General features: G+C 36.6%; 1 protein-coding gene across 1 annotated transcript in view; it reads left to right on the top strand.

The window, feature by feature from the left end:
- NYAP2 (neuronal tyrosine-phosphorylated phosphoinositide-3-kinase adaptor 2) overlaps nucleotides 1–21,588 on the top strand; it is a 118,947-nt gene that overhangs the window by 48,898 nt on the left and 48,461 nt on the right. Inside the window, exon 2 of the mRNA XM_070946174.1 lies at nucleotides 8,799–9,100. Within this exon, the coding sequence (XP_070802275.1) occupies nucleotides 8,799–9,100 (302 nt within the window). The remainder of the gene's footprint in view (nucleotides 1–8,798; nucleotides 9,101–21,588) is intronic.

Genomic DNA, 21,588 nt, shown 5'->3' with positions numbered 1-21,588 from the left:
AATCCAAACCAGCCTTTCACAACTTTTTATTCAGGTGAAACCTTTGAATTAATTTTCAAAACTTAGGGAACCCCTGCATAAAAATCTCAGCAAGTTTGAAAAATATCATAGGACTATGCACGTCTAACGTAATATATGTTTTACAGTGTTTATAACAGCAAAGCAGCAGCTCGACAGCACATAGTTCATTGCAACACATAAATTTCTCACCACTTTGAACACTAACGTTGTACAAGTTATGAAGTTCAAAAAATGATTCTTTTCCTATCGCAACGTCTTGTGGAGCTTCTAGCAACCCCTCATGGGACCTTGGGATTTATTGGAACATGAGTTGAGAAAGGCTGGTCTTTTATATTTCAAACCATTCCAGGAGGTGCAGAATAGTTCACTCAAAGTTAATTGCAAAGAAATAAATGTTACAAATGTTTATTTCAGGCTGTCTGGACTTTCTTTAAAATTAATTTAAAAGAGTGGTGGACAAATTCCCATTTCTTTCTCTGAAACAGTTTCATTTTAAATTCAAGCTACAGGGATGATGTTGAATTCAATGTGACACCAAAAGATATAAGAAAGAAATACTTCTTTTTTCTTTCAGGAGGTAAAATATGATATTTAATGAGATTACATTATTTTGCTATATTTGCAAAGCTCTATATCTATCATCTATCTGTCTATCTATAAAATAATAATGATCTGTAAAAGATTCTAGACGGAGCATATTTATGAAAGCGTAACAAGCTTTCCCCCCCAATAAAATAAAATAAAAGCATCACCTTCAAGAACAGGCATGTAAAAACTTTATTTACTGGCTATGAAAGGATATCCATGCATGTCAAAGAAAAATCTATATTAAAAATCTATATTAACAAAACAAAACAAGACATGGGCAAACTGATTTGGGTTATAAATCTTCAGAATGAAACATGTATTTTTCAAAATGCCTCAAAATAATTTTCTTATTACAAAAACAGGCATAATTGCATATTTAAATAATCTGAATGTAATATATATTCCCCTTCTCCAAAAAGGAGTCAAGAAGGAAAATCTTATAATATGGTCATATAATGCATAATATAAAGTAACCAATTTAGTTGGTGGAATATTTTATTAGAAATTCTTGCTGTATTTTGAGTTTGAGTTTGTCTATTGAACTTTACTATATAAAATACAGTAAAAGGGATGTGATAAGTACATAAGCAATTATTTAGTGTGTCAGGAACAATAGCTTGGGTGTCTGTGTTGTATATACTGTATCTCTCTATGTACATCATTATATACTTTAAATTTTACATAAAAATATTTAAGGTGATTAAAAAACATATCTAAAGTGGAAGCAGGATGACTAATATATTGGAAATACAGCCAGTGTGAAGAGTAAATGAGTGAATCAATATATATTGATTTGAAAGTGAATGACTACTATGAAGAAAAAAAAAACCCCCAGAATGAATTAAGATTGAATAGTAGAATAGATATATGGAAAGAGAGTAGATGGGTTGAGAGAAAATTGTGGAATTGAATACCAAAAAAAATGAGAATTTTAAGGAATAAAAGATCACATATGAATGGTATGTTGATATGGTAGAAACAAACATAAAGAATAAAAAAATATGAAAGATGATGAATATTGGTGATGCAAATCAGACTTAACTATTTTGCTTAATTATTCCTATCACATATTTTTAGCATCTTTGCTTTATTATGCCTTATTCATTGCCTGTATTCTGTATCATGTTGCTTATCCAGAGCAGAATAGTATGATGGCATGTATGAATGCCATTATATACACACAAATACAGAGGGAAACAGAGATCTTATTTTAATTATTCACGTGACAGTCCCAATTGAGGACAGTCCCTTCCATCAAGAAATAAACTCACCAGTATTAAAGTTAGGCATAAAGGATGAAATATTCCATTGTTGCGCTAGCTATGATTTTGTTATGAATAAAGATGTTCTATAAATAGAACTCCAGCACATATTTCAAAGGAAAATTTGAATGTTAGTGAACGAGACCCTGCAGCCTTTTAGGAATGGATGAAAAACAAGTCTGAAAGCTGTCAATACTGATCTACAATATTGGATGGAGTAGTTTTATCATATTAAAGTCATGTGTCTTTAGGTTCACATCCACAGAGGACAAGAGTAGGTGACTAATATTAGAGTTTTCTCACTCAGTTTTACAAGTTATGTTCTGGTGCTTGGCATTAAGTAAGACTGAGCAATACAGTACATGACTTTTATATTGTATGATTAATCTTCAGAATCTGGATTGGTTTGGTAAAAAAAACGGGCAGGCTAGATATTAAGGTATATTGGGACAATGTATGTTAGCGCTGGTGCTTGATAAACTGTTGCTATTATTCATTGCGTATAAGAATTTCTTCAGGAGAGAGCATTGCCAAATCAACTTATTTTGTTTCAGAAATAAGAAATGAAAATATGTTTGGTTTTTTTTGATGTTGGGTCATGAACATGCAGTGGCAATCCTTAAACAAACATTCAATAAGAGGGGTGGAAATTAAACATAGCAACAAAGATACCTACGTGATAAATGAAAAGGTTCACAAAAGTTCTGGTTCATTGAACCATGATTAATATTTTCTAACCGAATTGAGAAAAGATGCTCCTTGACAGCCAAGAAGATCAATTTTATTTGAAAATTAATTCTAAGATATGGGAGAGAAAATTCCTCCATCAGCCAACCAAGACCATAGTAGCATTTTGAGGCAAGCATTATGTGGCCCTACAGATAATGCCTCAGACTGTGCAGTTATTCTACATGAGCTTGGAGAGCCATGATTATGAGTTTTTCAGGCTGAAATCCATTTTATTTGCAACAGAGGATCCCAGAGAATGGGCCACTGAACGTGGAGCTTTCAATGTTTTGCTTTTGGTTTGGTTGTTTTGGTAACATTTCTCCCCTAAATCAGGCAACCCTAACAGCACAGAAGAGATCATGAAGGCATTTTCCTAATGCAAAAACTTTTCATTGGCAACTTTTGCCATCTTGGTGTTGTCAAAAAATCAGCCAAAACCTCATGGTTCAGGAACCTCATGGTTCAGGATAGTTCTGCAGAGCTAGGCAATTGAATGGATTCTACTTTTGGTATAGGAGCTTTGTCCCATTCATGTTTGGAGTAGTTTTTTCCTATTCCAAACTGAGGCTACAAGGAAGAACTTCTACTTTTCGTTATATCTTATTGTTACTATTCCCTTAAAAGTCTCTGCATTCCTCCATTTTGATTTATAGCATCACTACAAAAATCTGTAGATGAGATGTCATAATCTGGTTGGTAAACTAAAGAAAATTTCAAAGCCTCCTTTCATTTGCATGTGACATCTTGATGATTATATTCATGGTATTTTTTTGAAGTAATAGTATGGAAATGGTTTGTCACTGCCCCATGTGGGACTTGTTTTTTATTATCAGACCATAATCTGAAGATTTCCTGATAGTTTTTTCTTCTAAATACTACCAGATCAAACCCTGCTAATGTTTTTTTTGAGATTAGCCAATGAAAATTGGCAATGAAATAAACGAGAACTAGATTCCATCCTAGATGTATAGATGCCATTCTGCAGTGGGATGGAATATAATTCCATTTTATTTGGCACTCTATGGACACGTGCTTAACTCTCTATTGGTTGAAATATATGGTTATATGGGTTAAACGTAGGAGGTCCAGGACTCTTCATGAATCTATTTTTAAAATAAGACTGGGAGTAAAGATGTACTCTGCCATACAAAAAGAGGAAGGAATAGTACCGATGACAGAAAACCAACAGCCACACCATAAATCAAAAAATCATCTAAATAAACTCAAAATACTTTGCATTTTAAAAAGATGTGTTTTATGCATATGTACTAATCTGCACACAGCTGTGCAGAAGACTGAAAAGAAGTTCAGTTTGTAATATAGTTATATATTTTTTTTCAAGAGTAGCTTATGTGCAGCTGTTAGGATGTAAGCCGTCTTTATTTTTCTCCTCCCATTAATGGGATTCTTCATGGACTGAAGAATCTTGTCTTGACTGGATTAAAAATAGTGCAGCTTCAATTTTTAGACACATTCCAATTTACAGCTCCAATTTATGCTAATCCTGAAAGAACTTTTCTGACATTAAGTAAAAAAGTTATTTTTGCATAAGTACATACACATATAAAATATATGCTCAGTATAATATTTTATATGTATTGTTAATGGAAATAGAGATTTCAAAGAAGCTTGAGTCCTTAATTCTCAGATAATTTGTCAACGAAAGAAAGAAATGTCATTAGATTTAAATAATTGAATTGGAAAACATCAAGCACAATCTACCAAGAATTTCCATATTTTTGTACAACTGTCAGTGGGGTTCACACAGGAAAATGTTCCTACTGTATTGTTTCCTGTGCTACCTAAAATCTAAATGTGCTAATTAGTTTGGAGAAGAATCTAGAATAACAGAATTGGAAGGGACCTTAGAGGTCTTCTAGTCCAACCCCATGCTTAGGCAGGAAAACTTACACCATTTCAGACAAATGGTTCTCCAACATCTTCTTTAAAACTTCCAGTCTTGGCGCATTCACAACTTCTGGAGGCAAGTTGTTCCACTGATTAATTGTTCTGACTGTCAGGAAATTTCTCTTTAGTTCTAAGCTGCATTTCTCCTTGATTAGTTTCCACCCATTGCTTCTTCTCCTACCCTCAGGTGCTTTGGAGAATAGCTTGACTCTCTCTTCTTTGTGGCAGCCCCTGAGATATTGGAACACTACTATCATGTTTCCCCTAGTCCTTCTTTTCATTAAACTAGACATATCCAGTTCCTGCAACCATTCTTCATACGTTTTAGCCTCCAGTCCTCTAATCATCTTTGTTGTTCTTTTCTGCACTCAACATCTTTTTTACAGCAGAGAAGTTGCTTATATTCTTTTTCCAAAGTGATAAAATGCATATGTAATTCAAGATATATTATTTTAAAAATGTCTTGAATCTCTGTTGAAATTCCTTGGTTGGGGCCATGGAGGTTCTCTATATCCATGACCGTTAATAAATAAATTAGATCTTTGATAAAATTTTTATTTGTGACATGGTATTGTAAGGTTCTTTTTTCATGGGAAAAATCTCCACATAGATTTTTAACCTCAGTCCAGCACAAATCAGGCATGCTGGTTAAGTGTCTAGGATAGCAAAAGTCCAAAAGTTTGAAACTTATGAAGATTATTTTCATTATAACCATTCTCACCATGATTAAAATGCAATTCCAAAGCAAGTATTCATCAGTAGGATTACTAGAGAATGGTCTGAAATATATATTCTTATTTTTGCATTTTAGTTTACTTCTTTTCAAAATGCGTTATTCTGTATTGAATTTCAGACAATTCTTCCTTGCAATTTATACAATTTGAACCTGACTAAGTCTGAATGGAAAGCTCTTAGGGGAATATTCTGAACTTATATTTCTATATATATTAATAAGCTGTGCAGCATTTTCAGAATGCTGAAATTCCTGTAATAGAGTTTTGAAATAAGCAAGAGCTTATCTTTTGCATAGTGAAGATCACAGACCTTGTTCTGTCAAAAGTAACAGAATGAGATCATCTACACAACCATTTATATTATCTGGCCTCATTTTCTATTGCAGAAAAACACATTTTAATCTTGTGTTGTTTCCTATGCTATAAAAGGGGAAGAGCAGACAGGCCTTCGATCAATTAATTGTCCTTACATCAATGTTCAAGACAAAATCAACAATATAAAAAAAACCAAAGGAAATTACATTTATATTTGACCCTTAATGATGATTTCTGGGAACAACTCAACACAAGCTACCCCCTAGAATTGGTACTGCAGTATTCCTGTACTATTGAAAGAGGAAGAAGTCAAAATTCTCTATGTATGGCATTTTTGTTCCTAGATCAAAGTGATAAGTTACTAAATAAAGTGCCAAATGGGATTGTTCTGATAAGAAAACTCTGCGAGATGGGATCACCATGCAATGGGATGAGCTTTCATTCGTGCCCCAGATACTGCTGACCTGTTCGAAAGCATGCAAATGCAAGTAGATTAATAGGTACACTTTGGTGGGAAGGTAACAGCACCTTTGGCAGATAGCAATGCTGGTCACATGATCACAGAAATGATCTTCAGACAACATTGGCTTCATGCCCTAGAGGCGGACATGACTGGACATGGAAACCTTTACCTTTATATGTTTTAAACAAAACTAATTTCAGCTTTCATTATAACATCCGATTTCTTGTTCTTTTAGCATTTACATTCATGAGGAATTGAAACTAATTACCGTATGATTTAGAAATCACTGAAAATATGCCAGTTTGTTTGTATGGCTATATTATACTATCTTTATAGAATTTACTAACATTTCAGCAAACTGATTCTCAGTGGAATGTAAAGATATAAAGTAGAAGATACCACAAAAAGCAGAAAAGAAGTTTGTTACTAAGGTTTTAAGCGTGTTTAATTTTAAGATATGAAAACAGTACTTATGGAATATTTTATACAATTATATTTATAAGTATCTTACACAATCACAATCTGACACACACGCTCCTCAAATTGTGAGCATTACTTTCACCACAAAGGTGTTGTTTAAAAAGAATAGTGAAAAATCTCATTGGTTTTTGTTGTCTACTCAGTTACATTTTGTTTCATTGTTTAGTCCTATTATCATTAAGATATTGGTTTTCTGCTTTAAAATTACAGGAAAAATCTATTATGGGCCTACTCAGAAATAAACCCATATGAGTTTTAATGTGTCTGCTCACATGTTACTGAGTATGGGGGAGGCATTCTTCAATATTTTTAAAATTTTGCTAATCATAGCATCTAATGGGAAGACTGGTGTCACAAAGAACCAAGGAAGTCTACCATTCAATTCATGTCCACTCTACAACAGCTATTGAAAAATGCCTACTTAAACATCTCCTTTAAAAAAATTAAAAAACGGGGATGGGGTGGGGGCTAAATCAAATAAATGGCATAATCCTAGGCAAAAATTAGAGCTTTCTGATACAAATATGCAGAAGAACCAAGTGTGTCTGTGTGTGAGAGATTATTTGATGTGACAGGTGCTGCATCCATGCTTCCTCAGCTTAAATTTTTCTAGTTTAAAAAGAATAATCCAATTGATGAGTTGTTTGAAAGAAGTGTGAGGTTAATCTTTTCATTTTATACCAAGCAGAGATTGGCAGAATTCCAGCATTTTAAGAAATGGAATAGAAACAGGGTTGTGACTATTTTGTGTAGGCATTTTGCTCTGGGACTGGGCAGTCACTTGCTGCAGTGAAAATGTATGCCAAGTGTTGTTCAAATCCTAACCTATTTTTTAAAAAATACAATGTGAAAAAAACTAAATTAATCAATATTGGGATGTGGGTGCCATTCACAAAGCACTCTGAATGCTCCTGCTTATTTAACAGCAACGATGCTTATATTTAATACTCAGCTAAATACTCATCCTCACACTTAGGATTGTTGTAGCAAGCAAGTAGTCACGTGATCATGATTCAGATTCAAACAGGCATGTATATATGATAGTTGTAGTATCCAGGAAACATGTAATCACCATTTTGTGAGCCAGCTTCCATCAAGAAAAATCAATGGAGGAAGCCACTTAATGGTGAGGACAAAAAGGGTTGTAAAGTCAGCCAAAACTCACGTAATGACCACATCACTTAGTGGTCCCAATTACTATTTTTAAGATGGTAATATGTTGAAATTTGTTCTCTACTTTCCTGGAAAAAAAACCCTGAAAAAAGTTTTGTATTTTATAAACTTCATTCTCATTCTTAAAATGTTTAAATATGGTGTTTTTGAGCTGGCTTGAGAGTTGTCAAATAGTGGGGAATGTTTTTTTTTTAAAAAATACATATTTTTCTATCAGGTCTTTCTACCTGCCCACTTTCTTGATCAGGACAAAAAAACATGGAAGGAATTTGTACATGACAGGACTTGGAGATTTATCTAAAATGAAGGAAGCAAGGAAAAGTACAGATTCCTGAAAAGATAATTCATGCTTAATATAAGTGATCTCACATTCCACTTGCGATTGTAATTTTCATCTTTTGAATCCAAATCTTATTAAGTGAAATTAATAACGATTTAGAAGGGTTTTAGAGAAAGTACTAGCTGTTGTTCATTGTTTACATGAAATTGATTGCAGGAAATAAGGTGGACTGCAAGTTTATGTTATACAGAAACAATGCTTTTCCTAAATATTAGAACAAGTATTATGAACAATTTAAAACTACCTACTTTAAGCATCATGAAATCTGGTTATGACTACAGTAATTAAACAATAGTCCCTTAGTGGCTGTTCTGTTTTACCATTTATAAAATATGGACTTTGACCACATCAACTTCATACCGTAATTATTTAGCTTTATTATGACATTTATTTGCTTTTATTCCCAGAATATGTCTTCTTTGAATTGGCCAATAACCATGATAAGGTTTTTTTTTTTTAATTTGATTTATATGCCGCCCTTCTCCGAAGACTCAGGGCGGCTTACAATGTGCTGTGCTCAGCAATAGCCTTCATCCTTTTTGTATATTTATACAAAGTCAGCTTATTGCCCCCACAACTGGGTCCTCAATTTACCTACCTTAGAAAGGATGGAAGGCTGAGTCAACCTTGAGCCTTGGCGAGATTCGAACCCTGCAGTAATTGCAGGCAGCTGGTCTTAATAACCAGCTTAATAACAGGGTGCCTTAAACCCCTGTACTACCAAGGCTCTTTTTCATTGATTGGTTGGTAAAATATCTATCTCTATGCTTTTTCTTTCTTTACAGCTTAGGTGGTGAAGTGGGAAAAGCAAACGAGGGAAGCTACATAGGCAAACATTTTCGTATGGGATTTATGACGATGCCTGCACCTCAGGACAGACTGCCCCACCCTTGTTCAAGTGGCTTTACCGTAAGATCCCAATCGCTTCATTCTGTTGGAGGCACTGATGACGATAGCAGTAGCTGCTCCCGGAAGCAACCACCACCAAAACCCAAACGAGATCCCAGTACCAAACTAAGCACATCCTCTGAAACTGTAAATGCTGGAACAACAAGTAAGAGTGCAAAGCTGCCAGACAGGACTGAAGGTAAATGCTGAACTCCTGTTTTTTATTCCTGGGGGGAGGGGAATGTAGTATGTGACTCACTTACTGACGTATACTCATCATATCATACATTGTTTGCTATTTGATGATCCAGTAATGTAGATGAGATCCAAAAGTGATAAAAAAGAAAACCTGCTTATGCGACTAATATGTTCCCTCTTCTTTCCTCTGTGCTCACAACCTGCCACTTCAAAGGATGGGAAGGGCAATTCCTGAAAAGTACAGCAGTGCCAAGAATAATATTGGTTGTATAATTCAAATGAGTTTCATTTACCCAGTAGGCATACATTTAGCAGAAGAAAGTTGAATTCAGGAATTTAGAAATTATTGAGAAGTTTTTATAGATATGATTTTTTTTTGTTATTGTTGTTAATGCAGCTGCTAATATGCTAGTTTTAAGGGTAAATGTAATACCAAGATTCATTTGTTTTGCAGAGTTTCTTAAACAAAACTTATCCCTTTTAGCCGTAAGGGAGCTTATCATTTAAATTTCAACAGTGAAAAAGTAATAAGAACAGGCTATCAAAGGTGAATATGAACATATGCTATCATGTAAAATATTGGATTTATTTGAGTGGTGGAAAAAGATTAAATAAAAATAATAGGTAGAAAGGAAAGGTAGATTCATGGAAAAAGGAGAGAAGACTAAAGGAAAGAAGAGGTAGCATGGAATAAGGGGTCTGAGAAAAAAAACCTGAAAGTTTGGTTGAGAACAAGTTTTTTTCACTTCTAAAAATTTTTAAATACACTTTTGACTGAAAAACAGAACGGATGGATATATGGTTTGGTATGAAATAGTAAGAGTACTATCACTAAAATGTGAGCATTTGTAATTCTTGTTCACCTCTGAGCTAACACTAAGCACTAATCTAAATGCAAAAAACCTCCACCTATTTTAAAAATAACAATATAAAAAGGATAAAACTCAGTTTATTATAGGTTCAATGCCAAATGTTTTTTTAAAAATAATCAAGCTTTCAGGTTATCCTTGTAGCAGTTCACCCTCCACTGAGGTCTTTAGTGACACATAATATCCAGTTTAGCCAATGCAACTATGACATACCTGCATTTCAATGACTGATACAAGTAGGTAACTGTGTTATGATGTCATCATGTATGTGATGTCATTTGCCCCCCTTTCTCAGCTAAGAATGCCAGGTACTGACCAGAAGGGCAATCAAAAATAATTCCAAACTCAAAGAAGGGGAAAGATTCCTATTATATAATAGAACATACACTCTCTTCCCCGGTAATGTGAGGATTATTTTAGAGCCAACATCAAGATTGTTAAGGTGATTTTTGCTGCAGAAAATCAACAAGATAAGTAAAAACATTGTGGATATAACTGAGTGTCATGCTTAATTAATGCATGGTGTGTCCAAACTGAAACATTTCTTAGCCTCTAACCAGTATTTGTTGGAGACCAATGACATTGGACACTGCAAGATTATCTATGAAAAAATAATCTAGCTAAAACGGGTTTTTGTGATGCTTCCTTCATTATATGATATCAATAAGGCAATGCAAACCCTTCAAAAAGAAATAATTGGGTTGGATAACAATGTAAATCCTGGTTGGATTACTTTAGTGCACTCTACACAGGGCTGCTCTTGAAGACCAACTGGAAATTACAACTGGTTTGGAATGTGGGGGCAGCATTCAGTTTTTGGTGTCCCAGTGTTTGCTCAGATACATCACTGCAGTGGGAGCTGCACTGGCTTCCAGTTTCTTTCCAGGTGCAATTCAAGGTACAGATTATCATCTTTAAAACCCTAAATGGCACAGGACCAGGTTATTTGCAAGCTTATTTTTCTTGTTCCACTAAATCTGAAAGAGTGAGCGAACTCCAGGTCCTTTAAATATTGCCATCTTATGGCACCTACCTTCTTGGTAACCCAATCCTTATCTTATGGCAGCATACCTTCTTGGTAGCCCACTCCTATCCTTTGGAACACCCTTTCCCCTGAAATATAGAAGAAATAGGCCCTTATTTTCTAGCCTTCCAAAAAGCCTTAAAGATCTGGGTTTTCCCACAAGCATCGGTGTTTGCGGCACCAGATGATGGGGATGAATTGTGGTTAGACATCCTGAGAGCTTCTCTAGTTTCCTCCCCACCCCACTGTTTTCAATTCTTTTTCCTGTTGTTGTGGGTACCCAGGGTTATGTTTCATAAGATGGGCAACTATATACTTTGTTGAATAAATAAATATAAATAAATAAAGCAGTACGGTGGGTACAGTTTATGGAACAGGTAGAACCTGTAAGAGTTTCTGTACATTTATAACTATTCAATACCCCTATATTTCAATAACCTAAAAGAAAAGAAAAGAAATACCCAATCCATAAATCCATGATGAACTGTAGATGTAGAAATGAGCAGGAACATTCAGACAAAAAATAAATTTAGGTATTATATTTCTATGCAAAAGCAGGATATTAAAACAAGAGAATCATGAAAGAACAAGAATAAGGCAATTCAGTATCAACATTAGGGCACAATAATGTTGATATAGCAAAAGGAATCTATAAATTAAGTGTTTTTGGGCGGTTGGCATAATAAAGCAAATAAAATTATACCTTAGAGCTGAAGTTTTTTTTCTAAGTTAACATTTCACAATTTAGAATATATTATTTTTTCTTACATTTGTTCCACTATGTATCATTTTTTGTTATTCTAGAGAGTTTCTGAAAAATCATTTGGCTTTAGCAAGTGGAAGTCTTTGCATTATTTAGAAAAGCATTATTTGCAGTGTTATACTTCATGCTGTACATTCCTGTGTTCTTTAAAATTCCTCATTTAACATAAACACTACATAGGAGAGTTGCATATTTGTGATTAAATGTTATGGTTGGGCTGAACATGTTTAGCTTCTTTTATTATCAGCTTTTTCTATGCTTTAAGTTCCATATACATACTCATTGGTATTCAAGGAAGTTGTGGGTACGGTGTGAAGACTTGTCTGTGCAGTGTTAAAATATATGACATACAGTTAGCAACTTAAGAATAATGTTTTGCTCAGAACCTAATTGCTAATACTTGTAGTCAAGATATCCTAGTGCTTCCTGATGAGGAAGTTGTATTTAACCGTGTTGAAAAGCAGATCAAAATACACTTTCTGAATTTCTCACCTCTGTTCAATGTGTGATTATTGTTCAGTTATACAGGATGGAATATTTGTGTGTTCTGGCACATCATAATATTAAGATATCAATTTCTCATTTCTAAGTAAGAATATAGTTTGTTCAGTAGTTAATGTTCTCTATAAAGATGTAAGCAAATGGGACTATTCATCCAATTCTAGCAGTAACTCTGACAAAATAGTTGTGTAATAAAACCCATATATACAGTATATATGAAAAAGAAAAGCACCTTTATATAAAGTTAGTCAAAAAACAAAATTCCAATCGGAAACATTTTCACGTCTTATACTTGTAGGTTCAAGTCAACTTCATTTCACTTCCATTTAACTATAACTGAATTGCACATAGTACCATTAATAAAATTAATGTACTAATGTACCAGATGTAATAATTCTTTTTTTTTAAAGTTTGACTGGGTATTGTAAAATGTTTTATTGCTTTTGCCCAATACTGTTTCCAGCATGCCAATAAATATCATTTTTCTCAATGTATCAAAATTTAGTCTTGTTTATATTGTCCAAACTTTATAAAATATCTTAGATTTACTTTGGTCCCATTAATTAATGTGGCTCAAATATTTGTGCAGTCTTTAAGCATATTGGGATTAATATGCAAACTGAAATCATAGGTATCTGCATTTTCTGATTTACAATTTTCCTCAAAGCCCGTATTTTTGCCTTCTATCACATTTAAAAATATATAATAATAATTTGTAGCAATCCATGTGATTTGCATCCAATGTTGGAGAAATATATGCATCTGTAAGGCCTCTGATGTGGGCACAACATCTGCTATATTTGTTTTTATTATACAATGAAGGAACTGATCTAAATAGGTCTAAAAAGAGTACTGTATCTATGTATGAAATTAACATCTCAAAATCTTTCTCATTATAGCTGACATCAAAACATTTCCAGAAGTATTCATAATTTATGTAACCCAGTGTTTTTCTTCAATGCTGCTTTAGCAAACTATGATTGGGGGTGGGTGGGTATTTTGAGAGTCTAGTAATTAGGCCTCAGCTTCTTGCACAAACTTTCTTTGTCTGGTCTATGTTCAATGCAAAAACTACTTCTGATATTATTGTGTGGTAACTGGGTAAGTGATGGAGTAAGGGATTTCTTTGAAAACATTTTGCTTCTTATCCAAGAAGCTTCTCCAGTTCTAGCTGAAAAAGCTTCTTGGATGAGAAGCAAAATGTTTTCAAGGAAAAAAACAAAACAAAGTCCAGTTGCCTTTTGAACAGCACCTTTGGGTCAAACTCCAATTCTTCAACATCATTTATTTAGGGGCTGCCTCATGGCTACACAATTTAAACCCATCAGATGGCAACAGAAACAAAGGAAAACTCATCTACCTCTTTACTGCCACCTGGTGGCCAGTTGGTTGACCATTTAATAGGTCATTTTGGAGAAATTATGTGGAGATACTGAAGAAGTCCATAATGGAACGTTACTTTCACCACATCAAAAGGTCTAATTTTTTTTATGTGACAATTACATCTGTCACAAATTCGGGTACCTTGCAACCAGGAAAGATGAACTCTTTGTTACCATCCAATAGACTCTGAGATCTTGTGGGAACAATTAAAAAAATTAATTGGACAGAGTGCCCAGACTTTACAAGCACCAACCTGATATACGTCCTCTACAATGATTGGTAGTGGCTTTTTCCATTCTTTCCATTGCTCTTTCAAATTTAATTCAGGGAAAATGATAAATAACTACCCTTATTAGATCTTGTGGAATTCCTATATAGGCAGCCCCACAGCATAGCCAAGATGTGCATTAAGGCTACACTGTGATTTCTGCCAATAAATTCCTCCTGGTTTCAAATTGGGAAAGAAAGCATGGCAAAGCAGTTGTGTGGATGAGCCCACAGGCAGGTAATACACAACTGAGTACAAGGAGCTCCTGTCACTTAACAAAAGAACTCACATGCTGCCCATTCTTATTCAGTAACAGCTGAATGGGTCTGCTTTCTTTGTACAGATAAATATTGATAGGGTAATCTCCATAGGAGAATCTCCATAGACATTTTTTTTATTTTTTTATTTATTTTTATTTTATTTCTATACCGCCCTACTCCCGAAGGACTCAGGGCGGTGCACAATCAAACAATAAAACACATACATACAAAATTTAAAAGTAGAATAAAATCAAATTAAATAATTTTGGCCCTGACAAATTTAAAACCCCAAACTTTTAAAACCAATTTAAAATTGAATGTATAAAATACTAAAAGATATTTAAAAATTAAAAATCTTTTATAAAAGAAGGAGAAAATTAGGCCAGGCCCGCCTGGTGAAATAGTAAGGTCTTTAAAGCGCGGCGGAAGGTGTGCAGATCCGGGATCCTCCGTATCTCTGGGGGATTGATAGGGTAAGGAGGAATGAAAGGAAGAATGGCAGCCAAACTAGCGGTGGGCTTCAAATTTTTTAACAGCCGGTTCTCTGCCCTAATGACTGGCTGGGTGGTTGTGGCTGGGTGGGCATGAGACTGGGTGGGCAGGTGACTGGGTGGGCGTGCCCAACTCAATGTCACTTCTTTGCCTAAGAGATAGCCTATCTCTTTTGCTCCCTCTGGACTACTGAGTTAAAAGCTGCCTCTAGACATTCATTTTAATAAGATTTTAGAAACCTGCAGTTGAAAGTTCTTCATGTCTCCTTAACCTGAAGACTCAGTTTCATTTGGAATTTAATCCCAATTAAATTAAATTAGCATTTCTCTTGATACTTCTCAAAAATGCATCCCTAAGAAGTCACATCTCTCTCTCTCTCTCTCTCTCTCTCTCTCTCTCTCTCTCTCTCTCTCTCTCTCTCTCTCTCTCTCACACACACACACACACACACACACACACACACACACACACACACACATTTAAGCAAATTCCCTTGTTTTGGAGACTTTAGAATCACAGGCTATAAGGTACCTTGGAGGTCTTATAATTCAACCTTCTGCTCAAGGCAGAAGACCTCATATATACACAAGTTCACAGACATCCCGGCTTTGGCTGCAAGAACTGGTGGCCTTCCCTGCCACACACTTCTTCCTCCCTCTGCCACAGGTGGGAGGCCCAAGAGAAAGCACCTGGTCTGGTCACACAGCCCTCCACGATGGAGCCCTTCCTGGGGAGCAAAGTAAGAACTTACTGATCCATCCTGAGGGCGAGCTCCAGAGTTGTGGTGGCAGCATTCTGGGTGGGCAGCCCTTGGGAGAGAAATTTTCTCTCAGGCCTCCCACCCATCAAGATGTTGCTTGATCTTGCGGCCACTTCTTTTTTTTTTTTTTTTTTTTTATTGCAAAAGTTTTACAATTACATTTTCACCCCTTTTTTTCACCCCCCCACCTCCCTCCCCAAACTTCCCATCCTCCCTAACCCTCCCTAACCCTCCCCCCCCAGACTTCCCTATTACATACTCATAACTAATAACACTAATATATAAACCTGAACCCATCCCTCCCCCTATATAATTTTTCCTCTTTGTCTCTTTACATTAAAATATTTCTAATACATTATTTTCAAATAAAAGCTATTTGATACTTTCTAGTTTGGTATTTGTTCTGAACATATTCTATCCACCTTTTCCATTCCCATTCATAAGTCTCTTGTGAACAATCTTTTAAATACGCTGAAATCTTCGCCATCTCTGCAAAACTGGCCATCTTCAAAGTCCATTCCTCGATAGTAGGCAAAGCTTCATTCTTCCAATATTTACCTATCAACAATCTTGCTGCTGTTATCATATACAATATTAGTTTTATTTCACCCCATGTAAAACCCTTAACTATACCCAATAAAAACAATTGTGGAGAAAATTGAATTTTTTTCTTCAAAACATTCTGCATGACCCACCAAATTTTTATCCAAAAAGCCTTAACTTTCCTACAGGTCCACCATACATGATAATACGTAGCATCCAAACATTCGCATCTCCAACATTTTGGCTGAACATTAGGGTACATACATGACAACTTTTTAGGATCCAAATGCCATCTATAAAACATTTTATAAAAATTGATCTTGCGGCCACTTCTTGAGGCCCTGGTTGGTGTGGGCATGCCTTGGGCACTCGGGGAGATGTTCCATCTGATCTCCGGGTTGGCAGGTGTTTCTCTCCATGCTGCTCTTGCTGGGAGGCATCTTGTACAGGACAGCAGAATTTAGCTGCTGTGAACCGCTGCTTTCCTCTAAGTCCCATCCAGAAAGCGCTGCAGCAGAGAGAAGCAGCCAGGTTGAATGCTCTTTCTCTCTGCCGCAGAGCTTTCTGGATAGGACTTACAGGACCCAAAGCGGTGGCTCACGGCTGCTAAATTTCACTGTGCTGCACAAGAAGCTTTCCCAGCAAGACCAGCAGTGGAAAAAAAGAGCTGCAGACCAGAGAGCACATGGAGCATCTTCACAAGTGACCAAGGCTCGCCCAACACCAAGGACTGGAAGAAGTGGCTGCAAGATCTGAGAGATGCCAGAGATTCAACCCAGCTGCTTCTCTCTGCTGCAGCGCTTTCTGCAGGGGACTTCTTACAGGTAAGAACCTTACCCAAACCGTTTCACCATCCCTGCTCCCACGCCACCCCCACTAGGCCCACGCTGCCTCCCTGTGGCCCTTTATCTGGAAGTGGCAGGCCACAGGCTGGATAAATTGCTTCAGCCTGGGTAGTGTAGTTTGAGGCCAGGGAGGGCATGTGGGTGGCATGTCTGGCCTGAGGAAGGCCAGAGTCAGGGACTGGCTCATTCCCCAACCCAAGGCAATGGACGAGTGAGCAGACGGAGGCCCTGGGGAAGGCCAGAGCCAGGGACTGCCATGTCCCCCAGACCCCAACCCAAGGCAAAGAGTGAGTGGGCGGCATGCACGTGGAAGGATGGCAAGAGCCATGCCTGAAAGATGGCCGAGCGTTGCTTTGTCCACGCCGAGGTGGCCCTTCGGCTGAGTGCTTTACCTTCACGGGCAGCGGGGTGAGCAGAGTGGGCGAGATCAGCTGGGCCATGGCCAGCGTGGTAGGCTACAGTGAAGGCAGCCAAGTGGGCAAGGCACAGAGATCACCTGGGCCGTGTGGTCTGGGCAAGTAAGCCAGAGAGTAGTTGGGCACGGCATGATAATAGCCACCGGCCAAGGTAGGTGAGGTGAGATAGGGCGGGGTGGGGTGGAACGGGGTGGGGTGGGCAGGACGGGGCCAGGCAGTGGTGGGATTTGTCAGTTCACCGAACTGCACAGAATCATAACAGCCAGTTTGCTCAAACCTGTCCGAACCGGCAGCAATGCACCTCTGAGCCAAACTCTTAATCTGTAGCTGCTCTTTTTCTATCTCTCAATCTATTTTTAATCAGTCACTTAATCACTTGTTAATATAGTAAATACTTTTCAACTTAAGCACGACACTACCACTGGTATTTGTTTAGCTAGGATATTGTGCAATTGCAAATGCAATTAATTAAAAATAATAATATTAGCATCAGCTAATGGCATCACATCAAGTAGAATTTTAAAAAATATTCTGACTTTACTATTGCTAGCCCCACTGTTGGTAATTCTGGTAAGGCCATGTTCTCATCTGTACTCAAAAATATACCCTAGCATCATGTTTGATCTGGCTTCATCTTGTCCTTGATCCATGACCAAAACAGGCTTAAGTCATTCTTAGCTGTACTGGCATTAAAGTTGTCTTTCCATTGAAAAGCAGTATCAAACATATCACATTTCTTGGGTTTGCTACCATTATTTTGCAGAAAAGATAGTTTAAGGGTGATGACTAGATGGAGAGGCAATAGAGATTGAATAGAATTTCATACCATAACTTTTTGCTGATTTAAGGATGGGTGGATAACTCTGTAATTTATTGATGGGAAAAGCCCTAAGAATGCGGATTGTCTCCATAAATCTTAAAATTTTTTAATGTTCAATTTATCTACATGGATTGGTTGTAGCATATGATTCTCTTACCACACTATTATTTTTCTTTTCATGGGTTTCAGGATTTATTTATACTGCCATAAATAGATTGGTTACAGCAGCATGCATGTACAAAATAAACAATACAATTATTTTCTAATTCCATTACCCCCACTAGTGAAACAGAAAGTTAGCAAAATAAATTTCCCATTTAAATATCCTTTGGAATGTACAGAGACCCTATTGGGATGAATCTGGACAGAAAGATGGAGGAACTAAAGAGCATATTCTGTTGTGCAAGTAAAATTCTATTCTCACAACTTTGGATATTGCCCTCAGTGACTTTATAGCATATTAATTCTATTTACAAATCCAGGATTTTAAAAAAATGAAATGCTCTTTTCAAATTTAGAGTTACTGAAATAAATTTAAGAAACATGGCTGAAGTGTATTATATTTATTTATTTAACCAGTAAAGGCTCTTAGCAACTTGCCAAATTCTGTGCTGAGGAGGAAAAAAAAATATGTGAATTCATGCCAAAATGTGGGAAATTCATTTTGGACATGAAGTTCATTTGTAAGGTTTCTCTGTATCAAGGCATTTTATGTGCATCTATCTACAGTATCTGGGTCATTGGGGCCTTCAACAGACTTTTGAGGAAGACATGACTTTCCAGTAGTAAAACATGCAATTACATAGTGTGATCTGAAAATTCTCTGATATAGCTTATAAGCGTAATCATCCCTCCTCCCTCTCCTACCCATTGATAAATTGAAATTCAGGAGAAGTTTAATGCAAGGTTTAGAGGACTAATGGAATGTAACATGATAAATTATGACTGTGAAATTTGATGCCCTTCAGATGTTTTAGACCACAAGTCTAATAATTCCTAGCCAAAGGGACAATGAACAGTTGGAGACATCATACTGACAACAACAAAGGTATATGTTGTCAATACCATTTTCCCACAATTGTAACGTATGGCTATTAAAGCTGGATACTGGACATGTTGAATGAAATAAAAACAAAGTTTTTGAATTGTGGTGCTGGAGAAAATTGAGCTTCTTTTGGACCATAAAGAGAAGAAATAATTTAACAGTAAACAAAGAAAAAGAAAGAAATTACTGGAAACGTTAGTAATGAACCTAAAACTTGAATACATATAATTCCAGGTAAGAATCATTGAAAAAGACATTGTTAATTGGAGGAATCAAAAGCAATAAAAAAAGAAACTGACAGAACAAAAGCTAATAAATAAAATAACTGGTCTAGATCTCTCAGTTTAGTAGGAAAGCAACTGTGTCTACCCCTTTGTGTCTCTATGAGACAAAATAACAAAGCTTACCTGACTTTCGATTCTGGATGTTATCATGAGAACCCTTATAAATTTTTTTTCTGCCTCACCATAACCCACATGTTGAGGATCATATGATTAGCAATTTACCTTCATAGAATTCAAAGGTCAGCTGGAGTTCATATTCTACATATATGAGTCTCTCTCTCTCTCTCTCTCTCTCACACACACACACACACACACACACCCCACAGGCAGAATTATTGTTTTTAACAATTTTAGGAATTCTTTTCTCTCTCCAGGGGTACGAACATGATAGTTCTTCCTTCCTATCTATTTACTAATACTTTAAGGATACATTACTTATCTTAAAATGAATACCACTCAGGACAAAGTAAAAAAAAAAAGAAGGAATTCCAATATTGCATTAAATGAATACAATAAATCTAAACAACTTTAAATGCAGCATTTAATTAAGAGAAGGTGAAGCAAGTTTCATATAACCTAAACATATCAGAGGGAGGATATATTTCATATATATAACATAACATTGGAACAGCCAGCTTCAGAATGTTTGGTGAAGTACTGAAAAAAGCCTTCTGGGAGCTGTTTTTCAGGTGTCATGCACCTGTTGGAGTCGGAATCTTTGGGGAAGATGAGCTCTGGCTCTGTTGGCCTTGGAGGAAACTGGGGAAGGGCAGAGTCAGTCCAGACAAGGCTTTTCTGAATTAGTAAGGCCTGCAGACAGAGAGAGCTCAGGAGAAGAGCAAGGACTACACCTTCCCGATCCGAAAGCAAGGAGGGAAGAGAGATGGCAAGATCAACACAGATTGAACCGGCTAAGAGGGATAAGAGTACCCCGCCCCCTTTCACAAGGCACACCTGGGGACTGAGATGTAAGGAGGTGTGGATGGGAGGGGCATTTGTCGGGAACAAGCATTGAATCTGTGGAGCCTTGTGTGCACTTGCCAAAGCCTGGAGATTGCTGTATGTCTTGTGGGGCTTGCCCAGTTTGCCTGCTTCCCTGAACTTCTTGCTCTGGATACTGTTTAGCTAACCTGGTTTATTGGATTGCTGGCCCTGGTTGTTGTTTGGTCAACCTGGGTTACTGGACTACTTGCAGCTGGAAGCTTCTGAAGGTGCGTGTGAGAGCTTTGCTCCAGGACTTGTAGTCAATGTGGGAACGTTTGGGGGCACAGTAGGAACAATAAAGGGGAGTTAGTCCTGTTCTCTGGTTGTGTTGCTTTTGTGCCACATCCCAAGTCATCACATCAGGTATGGTTACGATGTTCCACATCTGGGCGTCAAAACTCTGGAATCGTTGTTAGATGGTAGTAGAAGGTGAGGAAAACAGTAACCTTGTCTTTCATGATTATTACAAGTATTTTATTGGGCTTTTAAAGAAAACAAAAAATGAAGGTTTTCGGGTTAAGAGTAGGTGTTTAATTGTCCCTTGTACTGTGTGCTGTTCTCCTTCCTGAGTTGAACTGCACAGCAGATTACCTCTGTAGTAGTTCCAAAAGCTGGTAAATCGATGAGGCAGAATAGAAAACAGCAAACCTGTTATTTTTCTTTTAATTGTCCTTTTCCCTTATACACTATAATCATGAAAAGAAATAGCAGAATGTAATTTCATATTTCCACTCACCCAATAAGGAGGGGGAAAAAGGGACCCTGATTATTGATAACAGATAAGTATAGTATCTACATTAAACTACAGAAGCCACATTTTTGTTGAAAACTCTGCTGTTCCTTTGAACTCCAAAAATATCTTCTTTGAAAAATGCCTTAGGTAGTTAAATTTATTTAAAGCTAGCTCAGCTGGAGCAACCCAAAGCTCTTTTCAACCCTGAACCCCTGGATACTGAAAGAGAGTTTGTATGTTTGCTAGGATAAAAAAAATAATGTTGCACTTATTTTTCTGGTTCTTTGGGTTGCCCTGTTTAATCACATAGTAGCAGTTCTGAGTTCAAGAAAATTGTATCCCCAAGAGAAACTTCCAAACATCTGGGCTCAGTAGTTTCTTTTCTAATTCCTATCCAAACTTCCTTCAACAGTCTGCTAACTCTCTCACCAGCAGGGTCATCTCAGAAGTATTTTCCCCACTCTTGAAATCCCAAGTCATATTTTGTTATGAACAAACT

The sequence above is a fragment of the Pituophis catenifer genome, unplaced genomic scaffold, assembly GCF_029215685.1.
Source record: "Pituophis catenifer annectens isolate HBS135680 unplaced genomic scaffold, rPitCat1.0.hap2 SCAF_6, whole genome shotgun sequence".
Lineage (NCBI taxonomy): Eukaryota > Metazoa > Chordata > Lepidosauria > Squamata > Colubridae > Pituophis > Pituophis catenifer.
This window is presented reverse-complemented; position numbering and strand designations above follow the sequence as displayed.